This window comes from Chanodichthys erythropterus, chromosome 4, assembly GCF_024489055.1.
Source record: "Chanodichthys erythropterus isolate Z2021 chromosome 4, ASM2448905v1, whole genome shotgun sequence".
In the NCBI taxonomy this organism is placed as follows: domain Eukaryota; kingdom Metazoa; phylum Chordata; class Actinopteri; order Cypriniformes; family Xenocyprididae; genus Chanodichthys; species Chanodichthys erythropterus.
The window spans coordinates 16,252,049-16,278,247 of NC_090224.1; the positions used below are offsets into that span (position 1 = coordinate 16,252,049).

Genomic DNA, 26,199 nt, shown 5'->3' on the forward strand with positions numbered 1-26,199 from the left:
GATTTATTATCTTGCTCAAGAATGCCATTGATATTTACAGTAGGCTCTGCCAATATCTGTAACTTCGGTGCCTGCGTTAGCTTAGCCCAAAGCTGCTTGGTGCAGCAAACTTTCCAGGGCACTGAACAAGCACTGCCACCCTCTCTAAATGCACTCTATATCCTTTTGTCCTCAGAAGTAGCGTGAACCAAATCAGCTGTTGTGCAGAAAGACTTTGTCTCTCTAGATAACAGCTAGGAGTGACCTACCTATTTTCCATACAAATTCCATTTGTTATTCCAAAACTGCAGATTGACCCTTTTTCCTCCTCCGAAGTCAAAACTAGCAGAGAAGGCTTTTAAGTGTTATCTTAAAAGTGGATTATTGGCTTTGTGTTCTGATTGTTCTTAGTGCACATATCAGATTTAAACATAAGCTAATGAACCTCCTGCAGCATTTGTACCATTTATCTGCTTTTACGATGTGGTAGAGTTACTTTCGAAGTTACGGTTGTGTTTTATTAGGTTCAACTGGCCTGTCTTTGTCTCTCTTAAGGAGACTCTAAAAGTTTTGAGGAGTTTTATTTGTCTCTTAAATTTATTGCCCTAGAAAGCAGCCATGAAGGGCAGTTAAACTGAAGTGTGAATTATTCATGTTGAGCTGAGATTCGGAGGAAAGTTTAGGATAAAACAAACACTTGAAACGGATAGCCACGCTTCACAGAATTGGCAACGAGCCATCCAGAACAACCAAAATCCTTTGTTCAAACACTTCTGTCTAGGTTCTGTCTGGGAACTTTCTTGTTCAGTTTAACAAGTACAAAGTTAAGTTGATGGTATCAGTAGGCATTTTTAAAGGCCAGTCAAAATACTGACATAATTGTACAAATGTATTAAATAAACTACTGTTCAAAAGTTTGGAGTCAGTAAGATTTTTTTTTCTTCAAGAAATTGATACTTTTATTCAGCTTGTACACACTAAATTGTTCAAAAAGGCAAATATTTAATGTTACAAAATATTTACATTTCAAATAAATGCTGTTCTTTTGGGCTTTCTTTTCAACAAAGAATCTTAAAATAAAATGTAATACAGTTTCCACAAGAATATTAAGCAGCTCAACTGTTTTCAACATTGATAATAACAAATGTTTCTTCATATTAGAATGATTTCTAAAAGGTCATGTGATACTGAAGACTGGAGTAATGATGCTGAAAATTCAGCTTTTCCAACACAGAAATAAATTAAATTGTAAAATATATTGAAATGGAAAACAGTTATATTAAATTGTAATAATATTTCACAATATTACTGTTTTTACTGTATTTTAGATCAAATAAATGCGGTCTTTGTGAGCATAAGAGACTTTTTTAATAACGACCCCAAACTTAATGTTATATAATAATCGAAACACAAAAATTACAATAGAACTTAAAATATACCTTTTTGACATTGTTGTATAGATTCAGTAATGTGGTGAACAGATTAGCTAACTTGTATAGACTGGGCATTGGTTTAATAATATTAGACATTTTTTAGACTTTTTTTTTTTTTTTTTTTTTTTTTTTTTTGGAAAAAAAAAATGCAGTATATCTTTTGGGTATCTTTTTGAACTTTTGGGCATCTGACTAGAGAAGAGTTTCGTTAACTTTACATTATTTCTGAGATTCCACAAGTGTTGTAGAGATGTACTTTCAGCATTCTCACACCCGGTAGATTTGATTTTGAACTGGCTCTGTAAACAGACCTGACAGCTTTCGCTATTGGCTGTAGCACCTGAGGCAAAGACAGCACATAGAATTTAAAGTGAGCTTATTTTTTAATGCCTGTGGCAAAGGAAGTGTAGCTCGAGACCTTGTTATATGACCCCCTTCATTGAATGTGTGAAAAAAACATTGTAAATGTCAAAAATATTCTATGAGACTGCATGCAGAATTTCAGTTTTCAGAGATATTTTCCTGAACTGACCTCATCTGGGCAGGTGTATTTCATCACAGCCATCTATCTCTAATATCTTTACATATATATTGGTTTGTCATATTTTTCCCTATTTCAAGAGAAATTGTGCATTCATTTTTTTTTTTTTTTTTAAATCAGTCGTCACACTCTGAGACTATAAAAAACGCACTTTCCCTAAGGATTTTATCCTGCTTCATCCTGCTTGTTTTGGTGGAGCTGCTCTCAAGCGTGACTGTAATGCACACATGCATCCTAATAATGTGTCGGAATCTCTCCATATGCTCCTATGCTAATGGAAGAGAGAGATTACTGAGGGATGTTTTCTATACTTAGATTACGATAAGATATAATTATTATTTTTCCTTGTGATAGTCCATGTTTTCTAATAAACTGCAATGTTTTTAAGCATATATTTGACTGCATTAAGATTGCTTGAGAATTATCTGAATCTATACTGAGAACATCAAAATACTTTACAGGTTTTCCCTGATAATTTTCATGTTTTCACGTCATTGAATTATGTAGTATGTATGGCAGGTGACAAAATTCCCTTAGTAAATCTTGCACTTTTTTTTTTTTTTTTTTGCCATTGTCTCTCCAAGACTGTTGCTCTGTGGGATATTACAGGCACATTTACATCATTTATTTATTTGCATGTAACCAGCTTTTACTAGTTGAACCTACCGTTTAAAAAGTAGGTGAAGTACACATTGCCGTATTTTGATAATTTAGTATATATATGCTATATCTTATATGTATGATGATTAGCTTTTAAATATATTATTAGATGTAGTCAGTCATATTTTTCCAACATGTTTAGTTTAGCTGTTATTAAGTAAAGGTAGGATTTTCCTGCATTTTAAAGAGTTAAACCACATCTCCTTAAATATCATTGTATATTTTAGGCCTGCTAATGTTTCTGACTCCATATTATTTATCACTTGTGTTTGAATTTTTTCTAAGTCACCTTCAAAAGCTAAATGAATGTAAATGTGTTAGAAATAATCTGCACTCCTACAACTAGTCAATTGACCCTTCACTAGGAGTTTGATTGACAAACGATCTAACCAATCATAACACAGAATTTATTTGGATGTTTACATTTGATTCTGAACGAGTTTGAGGCTGTGCTCCGTGGCTAACGGCTAATGCTACAATGAAATTGTGTTTATGAATTATACAGACTGCAAGTGTTTAATAATGAAAATAATGACGGCTCTTGTCTCTGTGAATACAGTAAGAAACGATGGTAACTTTAACCACATTTAACAGTACATTAGCAACATGCTAACGAAACATGTAGAAAGACAATTTACAAATATCATGTTATCATGGATCATGTCAGCTATTATTGCTCCATCTGCCATTTTTCGCTGTTGTCCTTGCTTGCTTACCTAGTCTGATGATTCAGCTGTGCAGCTCCAGACGTTAATACTGGCTGCCCTTGTGTAATGCCTTGAACATGGACTGGCATATGCAAATATTGGGGTCATACATACTGTTACATAACAGTCGGTGTTATGTTGAGATTCGCCTGTTTTTCGGAGGTCTTTTAAACAAATGAGATTTACACAAGAAGGAGGAAACAATGGATTTTGAAACTCAATGTATGTCTTTCCCATGTACTGAACTCTTGTTATTCAACTATGCCAAGGTAAATTACATTTTTGATCCTAGGGCACCTTTAAGATTTTTTTCTGACACAGTTTAACTCTGAGATCTTCTCATATTTTATTACCATTTTTTTAAACTATAGTGAATGAACTGTATTAATGAATGAAATGTTCAAGGTGTCTGAATAAATTTTGTTTTGACTATTACACTATTAGTGTCACATGATCCTTCTAATCAGAAATCAGTCTAATATGATTTGCTGTTTAAGAAACATTTCTTATTATTTTCAATGTTGAAAACCGTTTTTGCTGCTCAATATTTTTGTGGAAACTGTGATACTGTTTTTTCAGATTTCTGTGATAAATACAATTCAAAAGACCAGCATTTATTTGAAATACAAAATCTGGGAAAAGCTGGGTGTTTCTTCAACTATGAGCACTTTTGGCACTGTAGACTTTTAGAAATTAAACTCCTTCTCACCTTTTGCATAATGAAAAGGAATATGACATTTGTGAAAGCTGAAGAAACACATTGCTATGAAACCAAAAGGACCAAACATAAATTTATTTTACATCTCAAGGTTCACAGCAGCCAATTTACATAGCAGGAAATTAGAGCCGCAAAACCATTTATGAGCCTTTTAATCATGATTAATGTACACAGTATAGAGGGAAGTCGACGTTGTTTTTGTTTCCAAGTTTTTCCTGTTAGAGCAAACTGTTCTTTTTCAACTGCTTTAATTACCTCTTCGTTAAAGGTGTGCCTTGCAGTTTAGTGGATACCATGCATATAATTACTCTAATTAGCGCTATCTCTCAACTTCATTATAACCATTTCCTCACTTAATGCATATTCATATGCCTGCCAATTACAAACCAATCCCGTGTGCCAGAGAATGCAGAATCTATCGACAAAGAGCTGGTATATTCGTTTTACCTGGTCCATTATTCTTTAAAACACAGAATATATTATATATAACAGGCTCAAGCTTGAAGCCAAGTCAAAAGCTGTGAGAAAAGCTCTCATTGCATATTATACACCAGTTTTAATCTCCTACCGAGGCACATCTTGAAACAGACTGTGATTGAAACCACACAATAAAACCCCTTCATCGCCCCAGAAGTGATCTGGACCAATTTACTGACAGCCTTTATACACAGAACAATATGGTGTTCACTCTGCACCATTGCAAATGACTGTAATTATCATTATCATGGTCTTGGTCTTATTGACTGATGTTGGAACAGTTGTAATGACTCTCAGATTCAAGTACAAAGTGATTAAGACTTCCCAGTGTTGTGGGAGGTAATGGGTTTTCTCATATTCCAGTTCTGAGTGGGCCGAAAACTCACTGACTGCCAAATTCACTGGACTAAAGATTGAGCCAATGTGGCAAATCAAAAAAGACCAATAAAGTCTGGTGTGAAACCCCTCATTACAAAGGCTGTTCTAAACCCTTGAGAGCTGCCTTGATTGCTATTGTCTACATAGGCAGGTGTTAACAAAATCTTAGATTTTATGTGAATGCAAAGCATTTCTAACTATGCCAGCTCAAGTTATGCTTGGAAATTTATATGTTTATAACACTCAATAGCCTGTGTTCTCTTTCAAATCGACTACTATCATGACAGAATCCTGTTGAGCAAATTAGATATTTATGACTCATTCTTCTATAATAAAAATATATATAAATTATCTATACTACATCATGTATCAGTGTTATTTTAGGATTGTTTATATGATTTTATAGTTATTAAAGGTGCCGAAGAACATGTTTTTAAAAGATGTAATATAAGTCTAAGGTGTCCCCTGAATGTGTCTGTGAAGTTTCAGCTCAAAATACCCCATAGTTTTTTTTTTTTTTATAAATTTTTTTAACTGCCTATTTTGGGGCATCGTTATAAATGCGCCGATTCAGGGTGTGCGGCCCCTTTAATTCTCGTGCTCCACGCCCCAAGAGCTCGCGCTTGCCTTAAACAACATTAAAAAAAAAGTTCACACAGCTAATATAACCCTCAAAATGGATCTTTACAAAGTGTTCTTCATGCAACATGTCTAATCGCGTAAGTATAGTATTTATTTGGATGTTTACATTTGATTCTGAATGAGTTTGATAGTGCTCCATGGCTAAAGCTAACATTACACACTGTTGGAGAGATTTATAAAGAATGAAGTTGTGTTTATGAATTATACAGACTGCGAGTGTTTAAAAATGAAAATAGCGTCAGTCTTGTCTCCGTGAATACAGTAAGAAACGATGGTAACTTTAACCACATTTAACAGTACATTAGCAACATGCTAACGAAACATTTAGAAAGACAATTTACAAATATCATTAAAAATATCATGATATCATGGATAATGTCAGTTATTATCACTCCATCTGCCATTTTTCGCTGTTGTTCTTGCTTGCTTACCTAGTCTGATGATTCAGCTGTGCACAGATCCAGACGTTAATACTGGCTGCCCTTGTCTAATGCCTTGAACATGAGCTGGCATATGCAAATATTGGGGGCGTACATATTAAAGATCCCGAGTATTGAATCACAGTCGGTGTTATGTTGAGATTCGCCTGTTCTTCGGAGGTCTTTTAAACAAATGAGATTTATATAAGAAGCAGGAAACAATGGAGTTATGTATTTTATTAGCGGCCGAGAAAAAAATTCTTTTTTTAAATGTGGTACGTTCTCTGACAATATGTGAATAAAGTTTCTGGCTAAATGTTCACTGCTGATTCATTAGAGTTTAATTTTAGCATGTTGCTAAGCTAACAACATAATTCTCTAAGTACACACAATAAAATAGTCAACTTTTGTATCGATTAACCTGGTCAAAGATTGTTTAGACTAGACGTCACGCCAGAAGCGTACTTGTGATGCCTTTAAATCTTCTATAATCGGCTAGCTCGCTCGATTATACGCACCGAGCCCATGGCTGTGGCTTTTATTTACAGCATTGTTGCAATTTTAGCGCTCTACTGGAATGTACTAATTGAACATTTTCATAGAAATATGACTAGACTTAAACGTAATATCCCAAATATCATTCAAATTTACTCTCTTTGCAAGTGAAATAGCAAGACTGTATTTTTCTCAGTCATTCAGTGTGCATCAGGTTGACTGTGTAACTTCCAGGACATTCTGAGATTAAAATGAATGCTGGCACTCTGACTGCCTACTGAATTTTAATATAGTCCTGTACAGGATGGCTGCCACTTTCATTTCATGAGCATCCTTTCGGGACTGTGTTTTGCCTTTCACTGTTGATTGTTGCACAGGTAGATATCTAGTGTTATTCTTTACACGTCCTCCCATGAAAAGGCTCTGCAGGACACAGGAGCTTTGCATACCCTCAAGTGGAGTCAAAAGTATCATAACTATGAGTTACACTACTGTTCAATAATTCAGTGTAATTCAGGTTTTTTTAAAGAATGTATTACTTTTATTCAGCAAGGATGCATTACATTTATCAAAAGATTTCAATTTCACATAAATGCTGTTGTTGTTGTTTTTTCTTTCTGTTCATCACAGAATCCTGAATAAAAAGAAATGTTTCTTTCTTGAGCAGCAAATCAGCATATTAGATGTTAGATATTAGATATTAGATGATTTCTGAAGGATCATGTGCCATTGAAGACTGGAGTAAAGATGCTGAGTAAATTCAGCTTTACCATCTCAGGAATGAATTACATTTTTAAATATTTTAAAATAGAAAAAAGTTATTTTAAATAATAATAATATCATTTTTTTTACTGTTTTTTTTTTTTGTTCAAATAAATGCAGTCTTGGTGAAAATAAGAGACTTCTTTCAAAAACAGTTAAGAATCCTACAGACCCCAAATTTTTGTGGTACTGTAAATGCACATAACTTACCAAACAGTCCTATTTAGCAATACAAAATTCTAATTTCTCAGTGATGCCTGAGTTGTGTCTTTGTGAAAGATGGTGGAAAGCAACTGTCCAGTAGATAAGTCAATGATTTTGTGAAGTCATTTCAAATTTCAATGCTATTTTTCAAGAATATTTAAGAAGCTTTTACTCAAACGAAGTAAACTAATAACACACACTTCATAGTTTGTTCTCTGCAAATGAATTATTTGATGACACTTAATAATACGATTCTATTTATTAACATTGCACAACTTTATGCAATGCAATAGCTTACATGTATTCATCTTAATTTACACATTTGCATTTTTATCTTTTCAAGTACAAATTCATATGAATTAATCTGTTAATATTGAAGTAAATTATGAATAAAAAATAAGAACAAAAATAAATTAACAATAAATATAGTATATTTAAAAATTATAATTAAAGGTGAAGGTTTTTCTTTATTGGTCATTGACTACTATTAGTATGCCCTTTATGGGTTTATCTCCTCCAAAAGTAAAGATTGAGCCCTTCAGGCTAAACATTGAGAGCAATCTGCTCAGATCTGTCAATCTCTTTCCAGCTCAACCAATAGTGTGAGTTTGGGGCGTGGCTACCGTAGCAGGCAGAGCCTGGGGGTGTTTAGCCAGTATGGGTCCATGACTGACGTGTAGCATTGGAAAAGACGTTCAACTTCAGTTACAGAATTTCAAGCCAAAATTCACTGCATTTAGACCTTTAAAGATTAAACATCTTATGAACATGTCAAAGCAAACTGGGCATTGCAGTGCAACACGTTACAATGGACGCTTCAAGACCATTCAGCATCATCATGCACTCATTCAGAAAGACAAATACACCAGTTTATAATGTTTACTTTGATGTGTCAAGTGTAGACAGCCTAGACAGCCATTGCTCATCATGACACAAAGTAACCCAGTTAAAAGTATTCCTAATATGTTGGACCTTTTATTTAAAGTAGCCTACTTTTACCTGCTGAGACATGACTTCACAAGCACCTGTAAGAGCTGTATTTGTGATGTTTGAGTTGGTTGGGGAAGGCTCGATGCACAAAAAAGGTTGCTTGAAAATATGCTTTTGTTTTTATTGTAGTATTCAAATATATTAGTCTACTGGTACAACAGAAAAAAAGCTTTGGGTATCATATATTGTTTGGTTCCATTTTGAATGCCTTGTAGGTTATTATATAAAGAATATGCTCCTTGGATATTGGAGCTTCCCATGTTCACTTAAAGTCAGTAAGGCCGTTGCATTGCCATTGGAAAACGGACCTATTATCGTTTGGTTCTGATAAGGTGGAAACCAGTGCATCAAGATTGCTTTAACAGGTTGTAAAGATTTTCCTTTTCACACAGTAAAGGAGCAGATAACATAAAAAAGATAAAGCTAGTTTTTGCACATCACTTGCGATAGGCTCCAGGCATCGACATGCATTGACTGAGAGAGAGCAAACATAGTCAGAGTCACTGAACCACCTTTTTGTTCTGTGTCCACTGCTGCCTTTATCAGCTCATTTTTGTCTGGCTGAGAGAATGAACTGTATAAATAGTGTGGTGAAAGAAAACTGGAGAATAATGGAACCCTCCATGGTCAGTCCTGAGAGAGAGTTCGCTATAGATGTGCCGAGAGTGGCACATGCGTCTTCGACTGAGTCACAGTTTCTCACAGAGCAGGATTTGTAAAGGAGATAACTCTATTGTGCCGCTCTCAGGTGGCCAAACGGCTCTCACCTAATCAGATGTCTAGACAATTATGGAAATGAAGTGGGAGCCGGACACACAAAGCTTGAGAATTGCAGTCGAAGGTCACTTTGTTTCCAAATAATCAAGCCGGGGAATTGTTTGGCTGAGAAAAAATAAAAGCTGTTTATTCAGGCTTTTTATATGTCATTGTTGTTTTAACACTGAAGTTGTATTTTCTAGTTTTTGTGCATTTTAAAATCCTGGGACTGACAATGGTGGATGTAGGAACTAATTCGTTTAATCTCTGTGTAACATAAAAATATAATGTTAAATTATGTGTGCACAGCCACAACCTAATATTCATGAGTTAAGATTTTTTTTAAATAACAAAAAGTGTTCAAGAGCAACCCAAAGTTTTATATTTTCAAGGCCCATTTTTGGGCCTTTTTTATTTTTTAGACCCATTTTTGGGAGACTTTCAAGCTCTCTCCTGAGTAACTGAGGGAATTAAAAATTAAAAACATGTCTGAAAATGTGCCTCTGGTTTTTGTGCACTGTTTTGACTGCTTCTTGTTAGCATTCTTAAAGAAAATGATGCATTAGCCAACACATTCATGCTATATAAAAAACTAAATAATTAATGTTTTTAATATTTAATCTTTGTGGACTTGTAGTCTAAGGCAGCTTTCAGCTGGTGGGTTGAAACCCAAAAGTGGGTCATGTTTCTGTTCTAATAGGGTCACAGTCTGAGAAACTATAAAATACTAAAATAATAAATTGCAACTAACAATATAATTATATTTAATAATTACATAATTAGGGTAGCAAAATACATTTTTTTATTATTATTTTAGAGATAGGAGAAACCCTTTTCATATTTAGTTGCAGATGTCAAAGGTAGAACATCCAATTAAAATCTACAGTATTTTGGTGCAAATTCATCTGTAATTTTGTAAACAAAGCAGCCAAATTTGTCAGGTCCATGAATATTATCATGCAAGGTAAATGAAAATTCCTGTTAAGCCTTTATTTATTTTATTTTTTTTTTTTACAGTCTATGTAATGCTATTTATTTTATTTATTTATTTTGCATGTTGTCAAGTCTATATTAGGGCTGGGCAGTATGACGATATATATCGTGATCACAGAATAAAATGTCTATCGTTAGAGACTTTACTATATCGTATATATATATATATCGCGGTATGTAAATATATAGCACTATTGACACTTCAGAGTGATGAAAGGCATGAATGTGAATATAAAGAGTGAGACGTGCTTGATGTTAAAAATAGTTATAAGTGCAAAATATCCTGAAAAGGAACTCGATGCAGCACTCGTGCTGACTGGCATACTGCCAAAGAGTGTGCACAGCCTCTCTCAGAAGGCGATCATGAATTAGGGACTTGCTCGATGTTAAAGTGTTATTAAGCACGATATGTAGCGGTGGGGGATAAACTGTTAGACACAAATAACCTGTAGAAATTTGTCAACCGGTAGAGAAGTTGGACTATCGTCTCTGTTGTGGTTACGCTCACGTGAGGTTGCTGTGCTGCACGTCACAAAAGCTTATCGTTTGCATGCATTTTTAAGCATTGCGGTTTAAAAACAAGTGGTTTTAAACCATTAAAGCGCAATTAGCAGTGACAGACAGCGCTGTCTGAGAGACACGCTTGAAGTTTTCACTTGAGATGCACCTAATTGCGCTTGAATGGTTAAATACACATACCTATGTGTCAAAGTGAACATGTATTTGCAAGTAACAGCCATTTACAGTTGAGAAAGACAAGGCTTGAGTATAACGGATTGGTGGAGACAGTCTTAAAGGGACAGCATCCAAATTTACCTGCTATCATTATTAATGCTAATCAAACAACAAAAAAGAGAGAAAATCTTTCACTGCTTGCTTTTGTAACTTTAATAAGAATAAATGCATAGTTAATTTACACAGTAAAGACTATGCATTGTTTTTTTTATACCTTTGACTACATTGTACATTTTATGTAGTAGCCTATTTCTAGTGTTTTTCATGTAGGTCTATTTCATCTGTGTCTTTTGTTCTATTGTAGTTTGTTTTCTTTGCTCTTTATCACTGTTGTCTTCATTAAGCCCTTTTTTTTAGCCATTTTTTTAAAGGTGCCATTGAATGGAAAATTTAATTTACCTCGGCATAGTTGAATAAGAGTTCAGTACATGGAAATGACATACAGTGAATCTCAAACACCATTGTTTCCTCCTCCTTATATAAATCTCATTTGTTTAAAAGACCTCAGAAGAACAGGCGAATCTCAACATAACACTGACTGTTACGTAACAGTCGGGATCATTAATATGTACGCCCTCAATATTTGCATATGCCAGCTCATGTTCAAGGCATTAGACAAGGGCAGCCAGTATTAATGTCTGGATCTGCACAGCTGAATCATCAGACTAGGTAAGTAAGATAGAACAATAGCGAAAAATGGCAGATGGAGCGATTAATAACTGACATGATCCATGATTACATGATATTTTTAGTGATATTTGTAAATTGTCTTTCTAAATGTTTCGTTAGCATGTTGCTAATGTACTGTTAAATGTGGTAAAAGTTACCATCGTTTCTTACTGTATTCACGGAGACAAGAGCCGTCGCTATTTTCATTTTGAAACACTTGCAGTCTGTATAATTCATAAACACAACTTCATTCTTTATAAATCTCTCAAACAGTGTGTAATGTTAGCTTTAGCCCGTTAGCCACGGAGCACTATCAAACTTGTTCAGAATCAAATGTAAACATCCAAATAAATACTATACTCACATGATCAGCATGCAGCATGCATGACAAACACTTTGTAAAGATCCATTTTGAGGGTTATATTAGCTGTGTGAACTTTTTTTATGCAATGATAGAGTCGAGAGCTCGGGGGCGGGGAGCGCAAGCAATTAAAGGGGTAGCAGCCTGAATCGGCGCATTTCTAATGATGCCCCAAAATAGGCAGTTAAAAAAAAATTAATAAAAAAAAAAATCTATGGGCTATTTTGAGCTGAAATTTCACAGACACATTCAGGGGACACCTTAGACTTATATTACATCTTTTAAAAAAAAACGTTGTAGGGTACCTTTAAATGATATTGAAAATGGTGTTAAGAATTATGAAAATTCAATGGTATGAAACATTTTGATATCATAAAAACCTTTATTTAAAAAAATACTATATCATTATGATATATATTATTATCGTGATATAAAATTACTCGTATCGTGATTTTGGTCATATCGCCCACCCCTAGTCCATATACATTCTTATAAAAATTGTTTTGTTTGTACAATTATGTGCAGCTTTTTGTTGCCGCTTGATTTCTAATGTACACTTTAGAACACTATAGAAAAAGTTTAGAGAGGGACAGAAAAGTTTGGTTGTAAATAAGGAATTGACCTATAAATGTATGATGCAAAAGCTTTTATAGTCCCACTTTTTTCATATTTTAGCTGGACATAAATCTTCTGGATTTAAAGGTCAGTCAGTGAAAGCTTGCTAGAGTGTGTCGGTCCCTTGCGTGGCTTTACATGTGTAATGCATTGAGCACAAATGCTCTAGATCAGCAAAACAGTGTTTACTTAACCTTTGCCATAATGCTTGTTCTGCACAGACTTCCTCAAACTTTTAATCTGTCATGGACGTCTTGCTTTCTGATCTGGTTTCTGTTGCCTAGCATGTTCTAGAAGATGTTGCAACTTTTGATTGGATTACATCATTCGAAACTCATTTACAGTTTGTATGTACATCTCTCAGTTTTCCATCTTCTCTCCTCTCTAGGTGATCTACGCTCTTAACACCAAGAATGACGAGCATGAAGCGGCCATCCAGACCCTGAAGGAGGCCCACGAGGAAGAGGTGCAGCAGATCCTCTCTGAAACACGGGAGAAGATCATGCAGTACAAGAGCAAGATCAGCGACGAGATGGACTTGAAGCGGCGCATTCAGTCCCTGGAGGAGTCCATGGAGCTGCACGAGCGGATGAAGCGCCAGGCCTTGGCGGAGTTCGAGACGTACCGTCAGCGGGTGGAGGACATGCAGCTCTGCACAGAGGCGCAGCACACGCAGCGCGTGGTCACCATGTCCCGTGAGGTGGAGGACATGCGACGTTCTTTCGAGGAGAAGCTCCGCTCCTTTGGACAGTTACAGGCCCAATTTGAGCAGGAGAAACGGCAGGCTCTAGAGGAGCTTCGTGCTGCACATCGGCAGGAGGTGTGTGTGAGTGGTTTACCTGTGGTTACATTTAAAAATGTTGGTCTGTTCTAGGGCTGTACGATTTGGCGGGGAAAAAAATCTAATAATGATATTTCAGATAAAATTGATTTAAAATGCAATATTATTAAATTATTATTTATTAAAAAAAAGTAAAAAAAAAAAAATGAAACCAAAATAAGGAATACAACTATTGATATATTTTACTGTAAAATAATAAAAATTATATAAAATAATATAATAATTAAGTATTCATCATAATAATAATTTTATAGAGGATGTTTTGTTTTATACAGTTTTGCAATATCACTTGAAACTGTCTTTACTAACTGATAAAAGACTATTTATTAGGTGCACTGAAAGGAATAATATCAATATACATCATTTGTGCACGAGGTAGGACCATAAAAACATCAGCCAATCGTTTGTGTGATCATTGCGTAAACGATTGACCCTCTGGCTTGTCAATCACTGCCGTGACGGTCCTTGTGAGAGACGCTCCAGTAACTTTCCACACTCCACAGGTGCCGCATGCAATGTTTTTGTCAGGAGCCAGGAATAACAGCTGCAGATTATGAGTTACCTGCCGTGAGTCCGACATAATGAATCCACTAACACGACACAGCGAATGCTGGTGGTAAACACTTGTTGGTTTCTCAGCCGTCGAAAACATCCTCTATAGCACCTTTAACTGTAAATTTAACTGAGCGCTGATTGGTCCACGTAATATATCTCGTACCCTAGCCTGCAATCGCCCTGCTCCACAATTATGAAAACTTCTATCCCTCCTCCTCCCCAGTGCCCCCTGTAGAGATCTGCTATGAGGGTTCTACCATTTTCTTGCTGAACTAATTCTTGTATTTGCTTAGCAGCATCATAGCAGATCTCTTCCTCCAAAATTTAAATTTATGTATATTACAAGTCCCATGCCAATAAATGTTCTTTGAAATAATGTACTGAACTAATATTTATGTCTTAATTTCTTAAGTTTCAATCATTAAACCACTTTTATTTTGACAGAAAAGTGCAGGGAACTTCTTGTTCGTTGATAAGCGCTTCTCAATACAAGTTCAGGTAGATGCTTGGTGCATGTTAAAGCAACCCAAACACAGACTAGATGCAGAGATTGAGTTCATGTGGAGCAACATTTATCTGCTCTGAGAAGATGCAAATGCTGGTGGATATTGCGCTGAACACATGTAGAACACAATTACACACTTCATTCTGAAGCACGCAGCACATATTTAAATTAAATGGAAGCCTTTGCGATTTAATAATCTCACTAAGCCATATTCTGATTTCGGTTTTATTTCGATTAATTGTGCACCCCAGTCTGTAAAATTAAAATGTTTAGTGACATGTTGCTTAAATTTATTTTCCTGAAAGTTCTTTAATTGAATGAGTTTATGCATTTATACATAATTATGCATAGATGCTTTTTCCGAAATGCAACTTTCAATCATTGGGCCCTATTTTAACAATCTAAGCACATGGTCTGTAGCGCATGGCGCAGTTGCATTTGTCTGAATCCACTTTTGCTAGTTTAATGGCGGAAAAAATGGTCGATGCGCCAGGTGCATGGTCCAAAAGGGTTGTATCTAGTCTCTTGATAAGTATAAAGGCGCATATTACTAATGTGCCCTTTAAATAACAAAAAAAAATATATATCAATATATGATCAATGGCGCAGTCGTTTTCAGTTGCCTTAAAATAGCAACACGCCAACAATGCACCTGAACACACCTCGTTTTCAGACCAGCACAGCCATGGATGAACAGATGGGCATGAGTGCATTTGCTGTTTATTGGGCTGGACGTGAAAATGATAACTGCATTGGGCTGAAACTAGCAAAAATCAATTGCGTCGCACCAGGTGTATGATGGGGCCCAGTATGTTACCTGGGAATCGAACCTTGATGTTGCTGCTAAAAACACTGAAGCACTGTAATGTCATCAAAGTCAGGTTTACTGACTTTTTAGAGACTAACCGGTAATTCACACAGCTGCATTTGTGCACATGCTCATTATGTTCACTGTTGCTCAGCAAATATAAATTTTTGTTCTCAATTTGACAAAAAAAAAAATCATATTTTACAGTCATGTGATAAAAAAAATTGCGTAGTGAAATTTAAATACATATGTCCTTATTTTAAGCTATTTTTAGGCCATATCAGATAAATCTGGTTGATTTATATAGTGTCCTTGAGGAAAGGCACAATAGAAATATATTATTAGGTTCGTTTACTCTAAAGAAATCCAAACATAAAAAAAAAATATGTTCAGAAAAAAAAATCAATGTTAATAATACATTATTTCTATCATTGAACATTATTTTTTTTAAAGTTTGGGTAAATGAAGTTAATAATTACTCAGTTGTTTATCTGTTTTTGCTGTTGTGTTTTTTTTTTTAACAATACAAATTAACTAACAGTACAGTTTTTACCGGGACAGTACCTTTGTCTTGTGCCTTGATCAAGGTCACGTTTGCAAAGTTCATTAATTGCCCTTTGTGGGGTTTGAACCAATAGGTGGCCAGGTTTGATCTTAAACCACAAGGCTACACTACATTAATAATGCATTAATGATGTTTTTGTCAAAAAATCCTTCCCTGATAACTGTACATTAAACATCAAATAACTTCTGATTGGTTGTAAATGTATCAAGTTTTGTAGCATTTTTATATTCATAACAGACAAATTGCTTGTCACTGGTTAGGAAGCATTGTTGGCAAAGGTTTTGCATTCATTTCAAAAACTGTGCCTCAAATAAATGTTGCTTTTACAGGTTCAAGAACTGCTTCGTTCACACCAAAGCCAGAATGCCAACTACAACAAAGACCAGGAGAAACTGGGACAGCTTCATAAAGCGGAGGTGGATTCACTGACCGAAAGGGTCGAGGAACTGAAACAGGACAAGAAGCGGCTGGTGGAGGAGTACGAGGCCAAGCTAAATAAAGCCCAGGCCTTCTATGAACGCGAACTGGAGGCCATGAAACGCACGCAGCAGATGACCGCAGAGAACCTGCTGGCCTGGAAGAAGACCGAGGCGGAGCTGAGGAAGGAGTTCCAGGCACAGGAAGCAGCGCTCCAGAAGACTCTAGGGAAGCTGCGCAGTGAACTGAAGCGGGTGCAGGAGGAGGCCAGGGAGAGCAGGGAGAAATCCCACAAACTGCAGGCTTCCCTCATTTCTGCGGAGAACAACATCAAGGTAAAGGCCACCGGATACATCACATGTCCTTCTGAAACTAAATGATAGGGAGATACAACCCAACACAAGCACCGACTTATGACTTTTCATTTGATCTCATTTATTTTTGTAAATAAGTAAATGTATATTGTTCCAAACATTTCTTCTGTGGAGCATAGGATATTTTGAATATATTTGGTAAGCAAACAGTTTCGGTTCCCATTAACTTCCATTGTGTTTTTTTGTCCATACAATGAATGGCAAATGAAACTGTTTTATTACGAACATTCTTTGAAAAAATAGTTTTGTGTGTTTTGCAAAAGAAATAAAGTAGATAAATAATGCAGTAAATAATGACACTTTTTTTTTCTTTTCTTTTTTTTTTTTTTGGTAGACTTACCCAAATTAAATTAAATTAAATTAATTTTTCACTTTTGTGTAGAATTTCACTTTCATTGAGAAAAGTAAATAAACTTTAAACATGCAACAAATTTTAAGCTTTTACCTAAGATTAAATTATTAAGATTGATTTACAGGCGCTGGTCATATAATTAGAATATCGTGAAAAAGTTTTCATATATTCTAGATTCCCTACATGTAAAGTAAAACATTTCAAAAGGTTTTTTTTTTTTTTTTTTTTTAATTTTGATGATTAGAGTGTACAGCTCATGAAAGTCCAAAATCCAGTATCTCAAAATATTAGAATATTTCCTAAGATCAATCAAAAAATATATTTTCAAAGCAGAAAAGTTCAAGTTCTTTAAAGTATGTTCATTTGTACACTCAATACTTGTTTTCGGCAGCACATATTACAGCAAATGACTTGCTCCTAGCACAAATTACAGCATCAGTGAAGTGTGGCATGGAAGTGATCAGCCTGTGGCACTGCTGAGGCACTATTGAGCCTTCAGATCATCTGTATATTGTTGGATCGACTGTTTCTCATCTTTCTCTTGAAAATATCCCATAGATTCAGGGGTCAGGCATGTTAGCTGGCCAATAAAACACAGTAATATCATGGTCAACAAACCACTTGGAAGTGGTTTTTGCACTGTGGGCAGGTGCTAAAGTCCTGCTGGAAAAGGAAATCAGCATCTCCATAAAGCTTGTCAGCAGATGGAAGCATAAAGTGCTCCAAAATCTCCTGGAAGATGGCTGCATTGACTTTGCACTTGATAAAACACAATGGACCAACACCAGCAGACGTCACGGCCCCCCAAATCATTACTGACTTCAGAAACTTCACACTAGACTTCAAGCAGCTTGGATTCTGTGCCTCTCCAGTCTTCTTACAGACTCTGGGACCATGATTTCAACATGAAATGCAAAATTTACTTTTATCTGAAAAGAGGACTTTCGACCACTGTTCACTGCCCAGTTCTTTTTCTCCTTAGCCCAGGTAAGATGCTTCTGACGTTTTTTTCTGTTTCAGAAGTGGCTTGGTAGTCCTTTTCCTGAAGATGTCTGAGTGTGGTGACTCTTGATGCGCTGACTCCGGCTTCATTTGACTCATTGTGAAGCTCTCCCAAGTGTTTGAATCGGCTTTACTTGACAGTATTCTTAAGCTTGTGGTCATCCCTGTTGCTTGTGCACCTTTGCCTACCCAATTTCTTCCTTCTAGTCAACTTTGCATTTAATATGCTTTGATACATCACTCTGTAAACAGCCACCACATTCAGTAATGACCATCTGTGACTTACTCTCTTTGTGGAGGGTGTCAATGATTGTCTCCTGGACCATTGTCAAGTCAGCAGTCTTCCCCATTAGTGTGGTTTCAAAGAACAAGAGATACCCGGAATTTATACTGTAGGGATGGTCATTTAATGAAACTCAATGTAAATATTCTAATATTTTGAGATACTGGATTTTGGACTTTCATTAGCTGTACGCTCTAATCAACAAATTAAAAAAAAAAAAAACTTTTGAAATGTTTTACTTTACATGTAGGAAATCTAGTATAAATTAAAGTTTCATTTTTTTAAATAATTTACATTTAAAAAAATGAACTTTTTCACAATATTCTAATTATATGAACAGCACCTGTATATAATAAGGATCATCTAAACTTAAATTCACACTTTTTTCCTAATGCATGGTTACATTGTGAACGACTGAATTTCTTGTTGAATATCTTCATCACATTATGATAGTAAAATGGGTTACAAATGCTGTTTGATGTTGCTTTAAAACCTATCAAAAGTCCTTCATCAACACATGTTTGAACAATACAGTGTTTCCTAAACCATCTGCAGTGTATTTTGAATAATTAAAATAGCATACACAGAACATCTTAGCAATGAAAGTAAAACTAGTGTTTTGGTTTCATTCTGAACACATCAGATGGTTCAGGCACATTTAGTAAAGAGACTTCAAATGCAGTGGCACATGTTCTGAGCTCTGAATTTTCCTTCAAATATCTTTGAAAGAAAAACACAGTCAACCACCAACGCCCTCCAAGGCATTTCTTGGACTTGTTTCTGAATGGAGCAACTGACTGAATGTAATTTATGGGTGTCATCAAAAGATACATGCTTGGCTTAAATTATAATATGGTCATTCAAAAGAGCAATGATGGACAGTTTAATATTGTGTTTGTCTTACATAAATCACTTTTTTTATAGCACATTATAATGGCTATTTAATGGCAGTGTGCTGGGCCGGTGTTTTTAGCTCAACACACACACAGAGCAGATGTTTAATGGAATCGATCTTTAGTCACAGTGGCATTTTAAGACTGACGCTCATAATGATCCGACTCCCTGGGGTCTGTGCTAGTTTTTGTTAATCTATGCTGATCAAATGCTGAATTTCTTAAGATATGTTTGCAGCGTCCACGTCACATCACTTGGAGTATTTCATTTAAAGAAAAACAGCATTAACAGGTGAAATCATTGAATTCAGACTTAAATACCTGAGGTCAAGTCACTGTTCTGCAAATCAGACACGCATCAATCAAAGACCATTTAGTTTCCCCAGGTGGAGGTTTTCACCCAATTACATGGTGCTGTTTTTCAGATGAGACTCCTGTCATCTTATTAAAAGATTTCCACAGGTCATTTTAGAAGGGCATTTTTTTATTATAACACCAGACATTTCTTCAAAAATATAATAAAAAATACAGTAAAAAAAGTAATATTGTGAAATATTATAACAATTTAAAATAAGTGTTTCTATTGGAATATTCACCGATCAGGCATAACATTATGACCATCTTTCTAATATTGTGTTGGTCCTGCTTTTGCTGCCAAAACAGCCCTGACCCGTCGAGGCATGGACTCCACTAGACCCCTGAAGGTGTGCTGTGGTATCTGGCACCAAGATGTTAGCAGCAGATTCTTTAAATCCTGTAAGTTGTGAGGTGGAGCCTCCATGGATCGGACTTGTTTGTTCAGCACATCCCACAGATGCTTGATTGGATTGAGATCTGGGGCCAAGTCAAAACCTCAAACTCGTTGTGCTCCTCAAACCATTCCTGAAACATTTTTGCTTTCTGGCATGACACATTATCCTGCTGAAAGAGGCCACAGCCACCAGGGAATACCGTTTCCATGAAAGGGTGTACATGGTCTGCAACAATGCTTAGGTAGGTGGTATGTGTCAAAGTAACATCCACATGGATGTCAGCAGAACATTGCCCAAAGCATCACACTACCACCACAGGCTTGCCTTATTTCTATACTGCATCCTGGTGCCATGTGTTCCCCCAGGTAATGACACACATGCACTCGGCCATCCACATGATGTAAAAGAAAACATGATTCGTCAGACCAGGCCACCTTCTTCCATTGCTCCATGGTCCAGTTCTGTTGCTCACGTGCCCACTGTTGGCGCTTTCAGCGTTGGACAGGGGTCAGCATGGGCAGTCTGACTGGTTTGCGGCTATGCAGCTCCATACGCAACAAACTGTGATGCACTGCGTATTCTGACACCTTTCTATCAGAACCAGCATTAACTTCTTGAGCAATTTGAGCTACAGTAGCTTGTCTGTTGGATCGGACCACACGGGCCAGCCTTCACTCCCCACGTGCATCAGTGAGCCTTGGCCGCTCATGCCCCTGTCGCCGGTTCACCACTGTTCCTTCCTTGGACCACTTTTGATAGATACTGACCACTGCAGACCAGGAACACCCCACAAGAGCTGCAGTTTTGGAGATGCTCTGACCCAGTCGTCTAGCCATCACAATTTGGCCCTTGTCAAACTAGCTCACATCAACACATCAACTCTGAGGACAAAATGTTCACTTGCTGCCTAATATATCCCATCCACAAACAGGTGCCGTGATGAAGAGATAATCAGTGTTATTCACTTCACTTGTCAGTGGTCATGTTATGGCTGATCGATGTATATTTAAAAATGCAATTTATAAATGCGATGGCGAAGCGGAATTTTCAGCATTATCAGAGTAACATGATCCTTAAGAAATTATTCTCTTATGCTCATTTGATGCTTTTTAGAAGCATTTCTTATTATTATCAATGTTGGAAACAGTTGTGCTGTGGAAGTTTGATGATGATGAACAGCATTTATTTGAAAAGAAAATATTTTGTAACATTATGAAAGTATTCACTGTCACTTTTGATCAGTTTAATGGATCCTTGCAGAATAAAAGCATTCATTTCTTTATTAAAATATAATATATATATATATGAAATATATATCTTACTAACCCCAATCTGGATGGATGGATGGATGGATGGATGGGTGGATTGGATGGATGGATATCAATGGATGGATGGATGGGTGGGGTTGGATGGATTGGGTGGATGGATGGATGGATATCAATGGATGGATGGATGGGTGGGGTTGGATGGATTGGGTGGATGGATGGATGGATGGATGGATGGATGGATGGATGGATGGATGGATGGATGGATGGATGGATGGATGGATGGATGGGTGGGTGGATGGGTGGGTGGATGGATTGGATGGATGGATGGATGGATGTCAATGGATGGATTGATGGATGGATGGATTGGATGGATGGATGGATGGATGGATGGATGGATGGATGGATGGATGGATGGATGGATTGGATGGATGGATTGGATGGATGGATTGGATGGATGGATGGATTGGATGGATGGATATCAATGGATGGATTGGATGGATGGATTGATGGATGGGTGGATGGATTGGATGGATATCAATGGATGGATTGGATGGATGGATTGGATGGATGGATGGATGGATGGATGGATGGATGGATGGATTGGATGGATGGATTGGATGGATGGATGAGATGCTTTCCTGTAGCTCAGTGGTTAGAGCATGGCACTAGCAATGCCAAGGTCATGGGTTCAATCCCAGGGATTGCACATACTCAGATACAAATGTATAGTATAATGCAATGTAAGTCGCTTTGGATAAAAGCGTCTGCCAAATGCATAAATGTAAATGTAATGTAAATGGATGAGTAGGTGGATGGATGGATGGATGATGGGTGGGTGGATTGGATGGATGGATTGGATTAGATCGATGGATATCGATGGATGGATATCAATGGATGGAGGGGTGGGTGGATGGATGGATGGATGGATGGATGGATGGATGGATGGATGGATGGATTGGATGGATTGGATGGATATCAATGGATGGATGGATGGACCGACCTAAATGTGCATTATTGAATAAATATTAAATATCTTAGTTCATATAACACTCTCACTGTACCAGTAAAACTATCCAATTAGGTGTAAAAAAGTGTGTGATTGTGTGCAGAACATGACCATTCAAGTTGTAATCATAATCAAGAAAAAAATGCATGTATTTTCCTAGAAGTGATCTGTTTCTTTCCCGTTTCTTTTTGTTATTCTTATACCTAAGATATAAGAATACATTTTATGAATTCATTCAGTGGAAAAGTCGAAGATGATGGTTTGCACATGAGCTCCACAATGGTGAACGTGAAGGAGAAAGTTATAAAGGCAATGAGCGATGGAAGCAGAGAAGTTCTTTTAGAAAGTGACGCAGGAATTTGACAGCAAGAGCAGAGATGAAAGGGAGAAAGAGCTAATGTGTACATGCACAATTAATGAGGATGAATTTGAGAACAGAGGAGACACTGTGAGAGAAGCAAAAATGGAAAAAGTGATATGAGAGAAAGAGAGAGAGAGACAAAGTAAAAAACCGCACAACGGTTAAATATAGAAAGGCAGCTCAATAATGAACAGAGAGGTTTATGTGAGGTGTTTTTGGTCGTTATACTGATTGATTTGTGTGTGTTTCTGCAGGAGCTACATAAACAGTTGGAGGAGGTGACTAAGGACACGGAGATTGTGGAAATCAGGCAGAGGGAGGCAGAGTGTGAGCTGGAGGCGTCCAGAGACCGAGTGCAGCAGCAGGCCACCGAGATCCTGCTCAAAGCTAGTGAGATATGCACACGCTTTCCCATCACCTCTGCTCACAGTCGACTGATGAATCGCACTCCGCTCAGCTTCATTGATTCATCCTTCTATATTGCTTCAGGCTACTAATCCATTACCAACGTGCACAACAGGGCTGTGAGCCATTCAGAATGAAATGCAATTAAGTGCCTTTAGGTTCAACCTAAACTCCTCAGTTTGAACTGAATTTGAATTAAGGGAAGCAAACAGAATGCATAATTTAATTCATTCAAATATATAATATAAAATTGCAGAAAATTATTCTTGAATTGACCCAACTATTTAAATGGAGGACATTTTTAAATACATTAGTTATTAAATTTTGATGTTAAATTCATAATTATTTTACATAGAAGTGTTCTATAGTCTATACAGTATTTGATGCAATTACATCACAAGCAACTGTAATTAAATTACTGAAATATTAAGAGTAATCCCTTACTTTGCTTTTTCAAGGGAAAATTAATTAAATTACAGTAATTACTTAGTAATGAGTTGCACTCAACACTGTTGTTATAGTTTTGTATTAATATAAATAAAAATTATTATTATTTTACAAATATTTTTTGAAATCCATGTGTTAAAATAATGTAAACTATTTTGATGTTCAAATCTATTATTATTAATAATAATAATAATAATAATAATAATAGATTTTAACCTCAAAAATATGAACCCATGCATTTCAGAAAATGATTTGTAATATTAATATTAATAATTACAATTATTACATTTTTTTTAGGTTCAAATCTATTGTAATTTCGCAGTTAAGACTTGATTTTAGATTTTAGATTCATAAAATAGTTACAATTATTTCAGCCAATGCATTTCAAAAAATGTTTTGTAATATTAATAATACTAATAATTACAATTATTATTATTATTATTAGTAGTAGTAGAACTATTTTTGAAGTTACAATCTATTGTAACTTCACATATAAGGCCTGATTCCGATTTTATTTTTATTTATCTTTATGATTTGCTATATTCAAACCTAAACAGTTGATTGGATAAAAAGTAGTTTTTTTTTTTTTTTTTTTTTTTTTTTTTTTTAGGGAAAAAAAACCTAAACTAATTATCAGAATATATTATTGGGTAAAAGGCTAAGTGGATTTCACGTCAAATTAGTGCCACAGGTTCATTGGCCATTGTTGTTGACAGAAAAGTTTGGGGCTACAGATCAGCCCCTGGTATCCTGGCAACAGCAGATGTGTGTCCTAGCTGTGTTCATCACCCACATTCTGGAATGTTCCCTGAGGGAGGCAGAACCCAGCTGGGCCTGTCACACCTAAATGCCAAACAGACTTCTGATCTTCTATCTGGGAGAAACAATAGGGGCTGAAGCGCTTAACTCACACTCTGTGTTTGTGTTTAGTGTAATTACAGTGAGAATGTGCTTTCTGCAAGGCATTAATGAATTTAACATGAAGCTGAAGCCGTTATCTGAGATTTTTATCCAGTCTTGAACTCGGGTAGCCCACGCATTGACCAGCAGGCCATATCACTGACAAGTGCATTTCTTTTGAAATGTTTATAGTGAAATAAAGTGCAGATATCATTAACTCTAGATTAAACACTGTTTTATTAAAAGATAAGAAAATGCTGAAAAATGTAAGTAGTACCAGAACCATCAAGGACATTTAAAAAAAACTCAAATATCGCTTCCCACAATGCAATGCAACAAACTTGACCATTTATTTCCAGTTTGACAAATGAACTGGAACCAATATCAATCCCCTGTTTAACTCATTCTTGCAGTGTAATTTTAGTATTATTTGGATACTTTTATAGTATTCATTAATATTTTGAATTGGCTTTTATTTTTGTGCTTTTATTTTCAAGTAATTTTATGTGCTTTTGTTGTTTTTATTATTATTAATATTTTTTACATATTTCTATTGGTTTTCTTTTATTTTTAAATGAAAAGTGAAATATGATTTTTTTTTTTTTTTACATAATTTTTGCATAAATGTTTAAGTTTTCATCAAATATTTCTATTTTATTTTATAAAAGAATGTTAAAGAATGTTAAAAACACCAGATATAGACATAAACAACATTAAAAACTTGATTTTCACTACAATATAGCCATAGACCAGGGGTGCAAAACTCATGCTGTGTCCACACCATGTAATTATCAGAGCTCTGTATGAATACGTAGCTGGATCTGGTGTGTTTAATTAGGGTTGTAACTACACTCTGCAGGGCTGTGGTCTTCCAAGAACTGAGTTTTGCACCCCTGCCGTAGTCGAACCGTCAAGACATTTAATTCATTGCAGAGAAAGCAAGCATCACTGGTGATAGTTGAGGTCTATGTGCTGTGTTCAGGTTCATAGTATTGGCAGTTAGAAAGGATCTTTGACTCTGTCTGCCCTCTACGTGGTGTTTCTCCTGTCTGTGTTAGATGACATTCAAAGCATTGACCCTCTCTCTACCGCTCAGGTCAGATCGGAAGCCTGCAGGCCACCCAGATGACTCACGAGGCGGTCATTCGGGATCTGGAATCGGAAAAGTCTCGTCTGAAGGACAAGGTGTTACGTCTGGAGGAGGAAAGAGGGGCATTGCAGAACAAATGTCAGACACTGGACGAGAGGCAGAGACAGCAGGTTGTCTCCCTGGAGAAGGTACGGATCAATCCGATGCTGAAAATGCATCAGTTTAGGCCTGCTTAGAGTGTTTGGATACTTTCTGGTAGTCGGATATCACAAGAATGATACTACACTACAAAAATGGCTCAGAAAAGGGAAGTCAAGAAAAACTTTAGCAGTATTTTTTGCAGATGCCACTTGGTTTGATGATGTTTTTAAGTGTCCAAATATGTTTTGAGGGTACGATTTGTATTGCACCATAAGATCTGGAAGCATAGTTGGTGTGTGTAGGAGAGATGGTGCGAGGAAAAACAACTAAAATTTGCAGAATGTCTGTAAGTTGCTCAAACATCAATCTTCTGCAGAAAACATTTATTTCACGCGTTCCTCTGAGACATCATTAGCTTGTTTTAAGCATATACAAGCACATCTCGCGTGTTAAACACTAGCTGCTTTATCACAGCTAAATCCAGGCCTCAATGTTTAATTCAGAACGCTCAATCCTCACTGCAAGACCTCCGAAAATGTGTCTCTTTGTGGACGGTCGGTTTGATTGAACGGGAATTCTTATTTCTCAGTGGTTTCACTCAGCCTGGCAATCATTTGTCTTTTGCAGTGACAGCATGGCTATTTATTTGACTCGCTACAGTATGGCATTTCGTGCTGTTTTCACGCAACAATCTGCTCTA

At 36.2% G+C, this 26,199-nt stretch overlaps 1 protein-coding gene across 1 annotated transcript in view; it reads left to right on the forward strand.

Annotated features, from left to right (window-relative positions):
* Positions 1-26,199, forward strand: part of fam184ab (family with sequence similarity 184 member Ab) — a 161,764-nt gene that overhangs the window by 37,143 nt on the left and 98,422 nt on the right. Inside the window, exons 2-5 of the mRNA XM_067383181.1 lie at positions 12,923-13,354; positions 16,138-16,560; positions 22,771-22,906; positions 25,365-25,546. Coding sequence (XP_067239282.1) covers positions 12,923-13,354; positions 16,138-16,560; positions 22,771-22,906; positions 25,365-25,546 — 1,173 coding nt within the window. The remainder of the gene's footprint in view (positions 1-12,922; positions 13,355-16,137; positions 16,561-22,770; positions 22,907-25,364; positions 25,547-26,199) is intronic.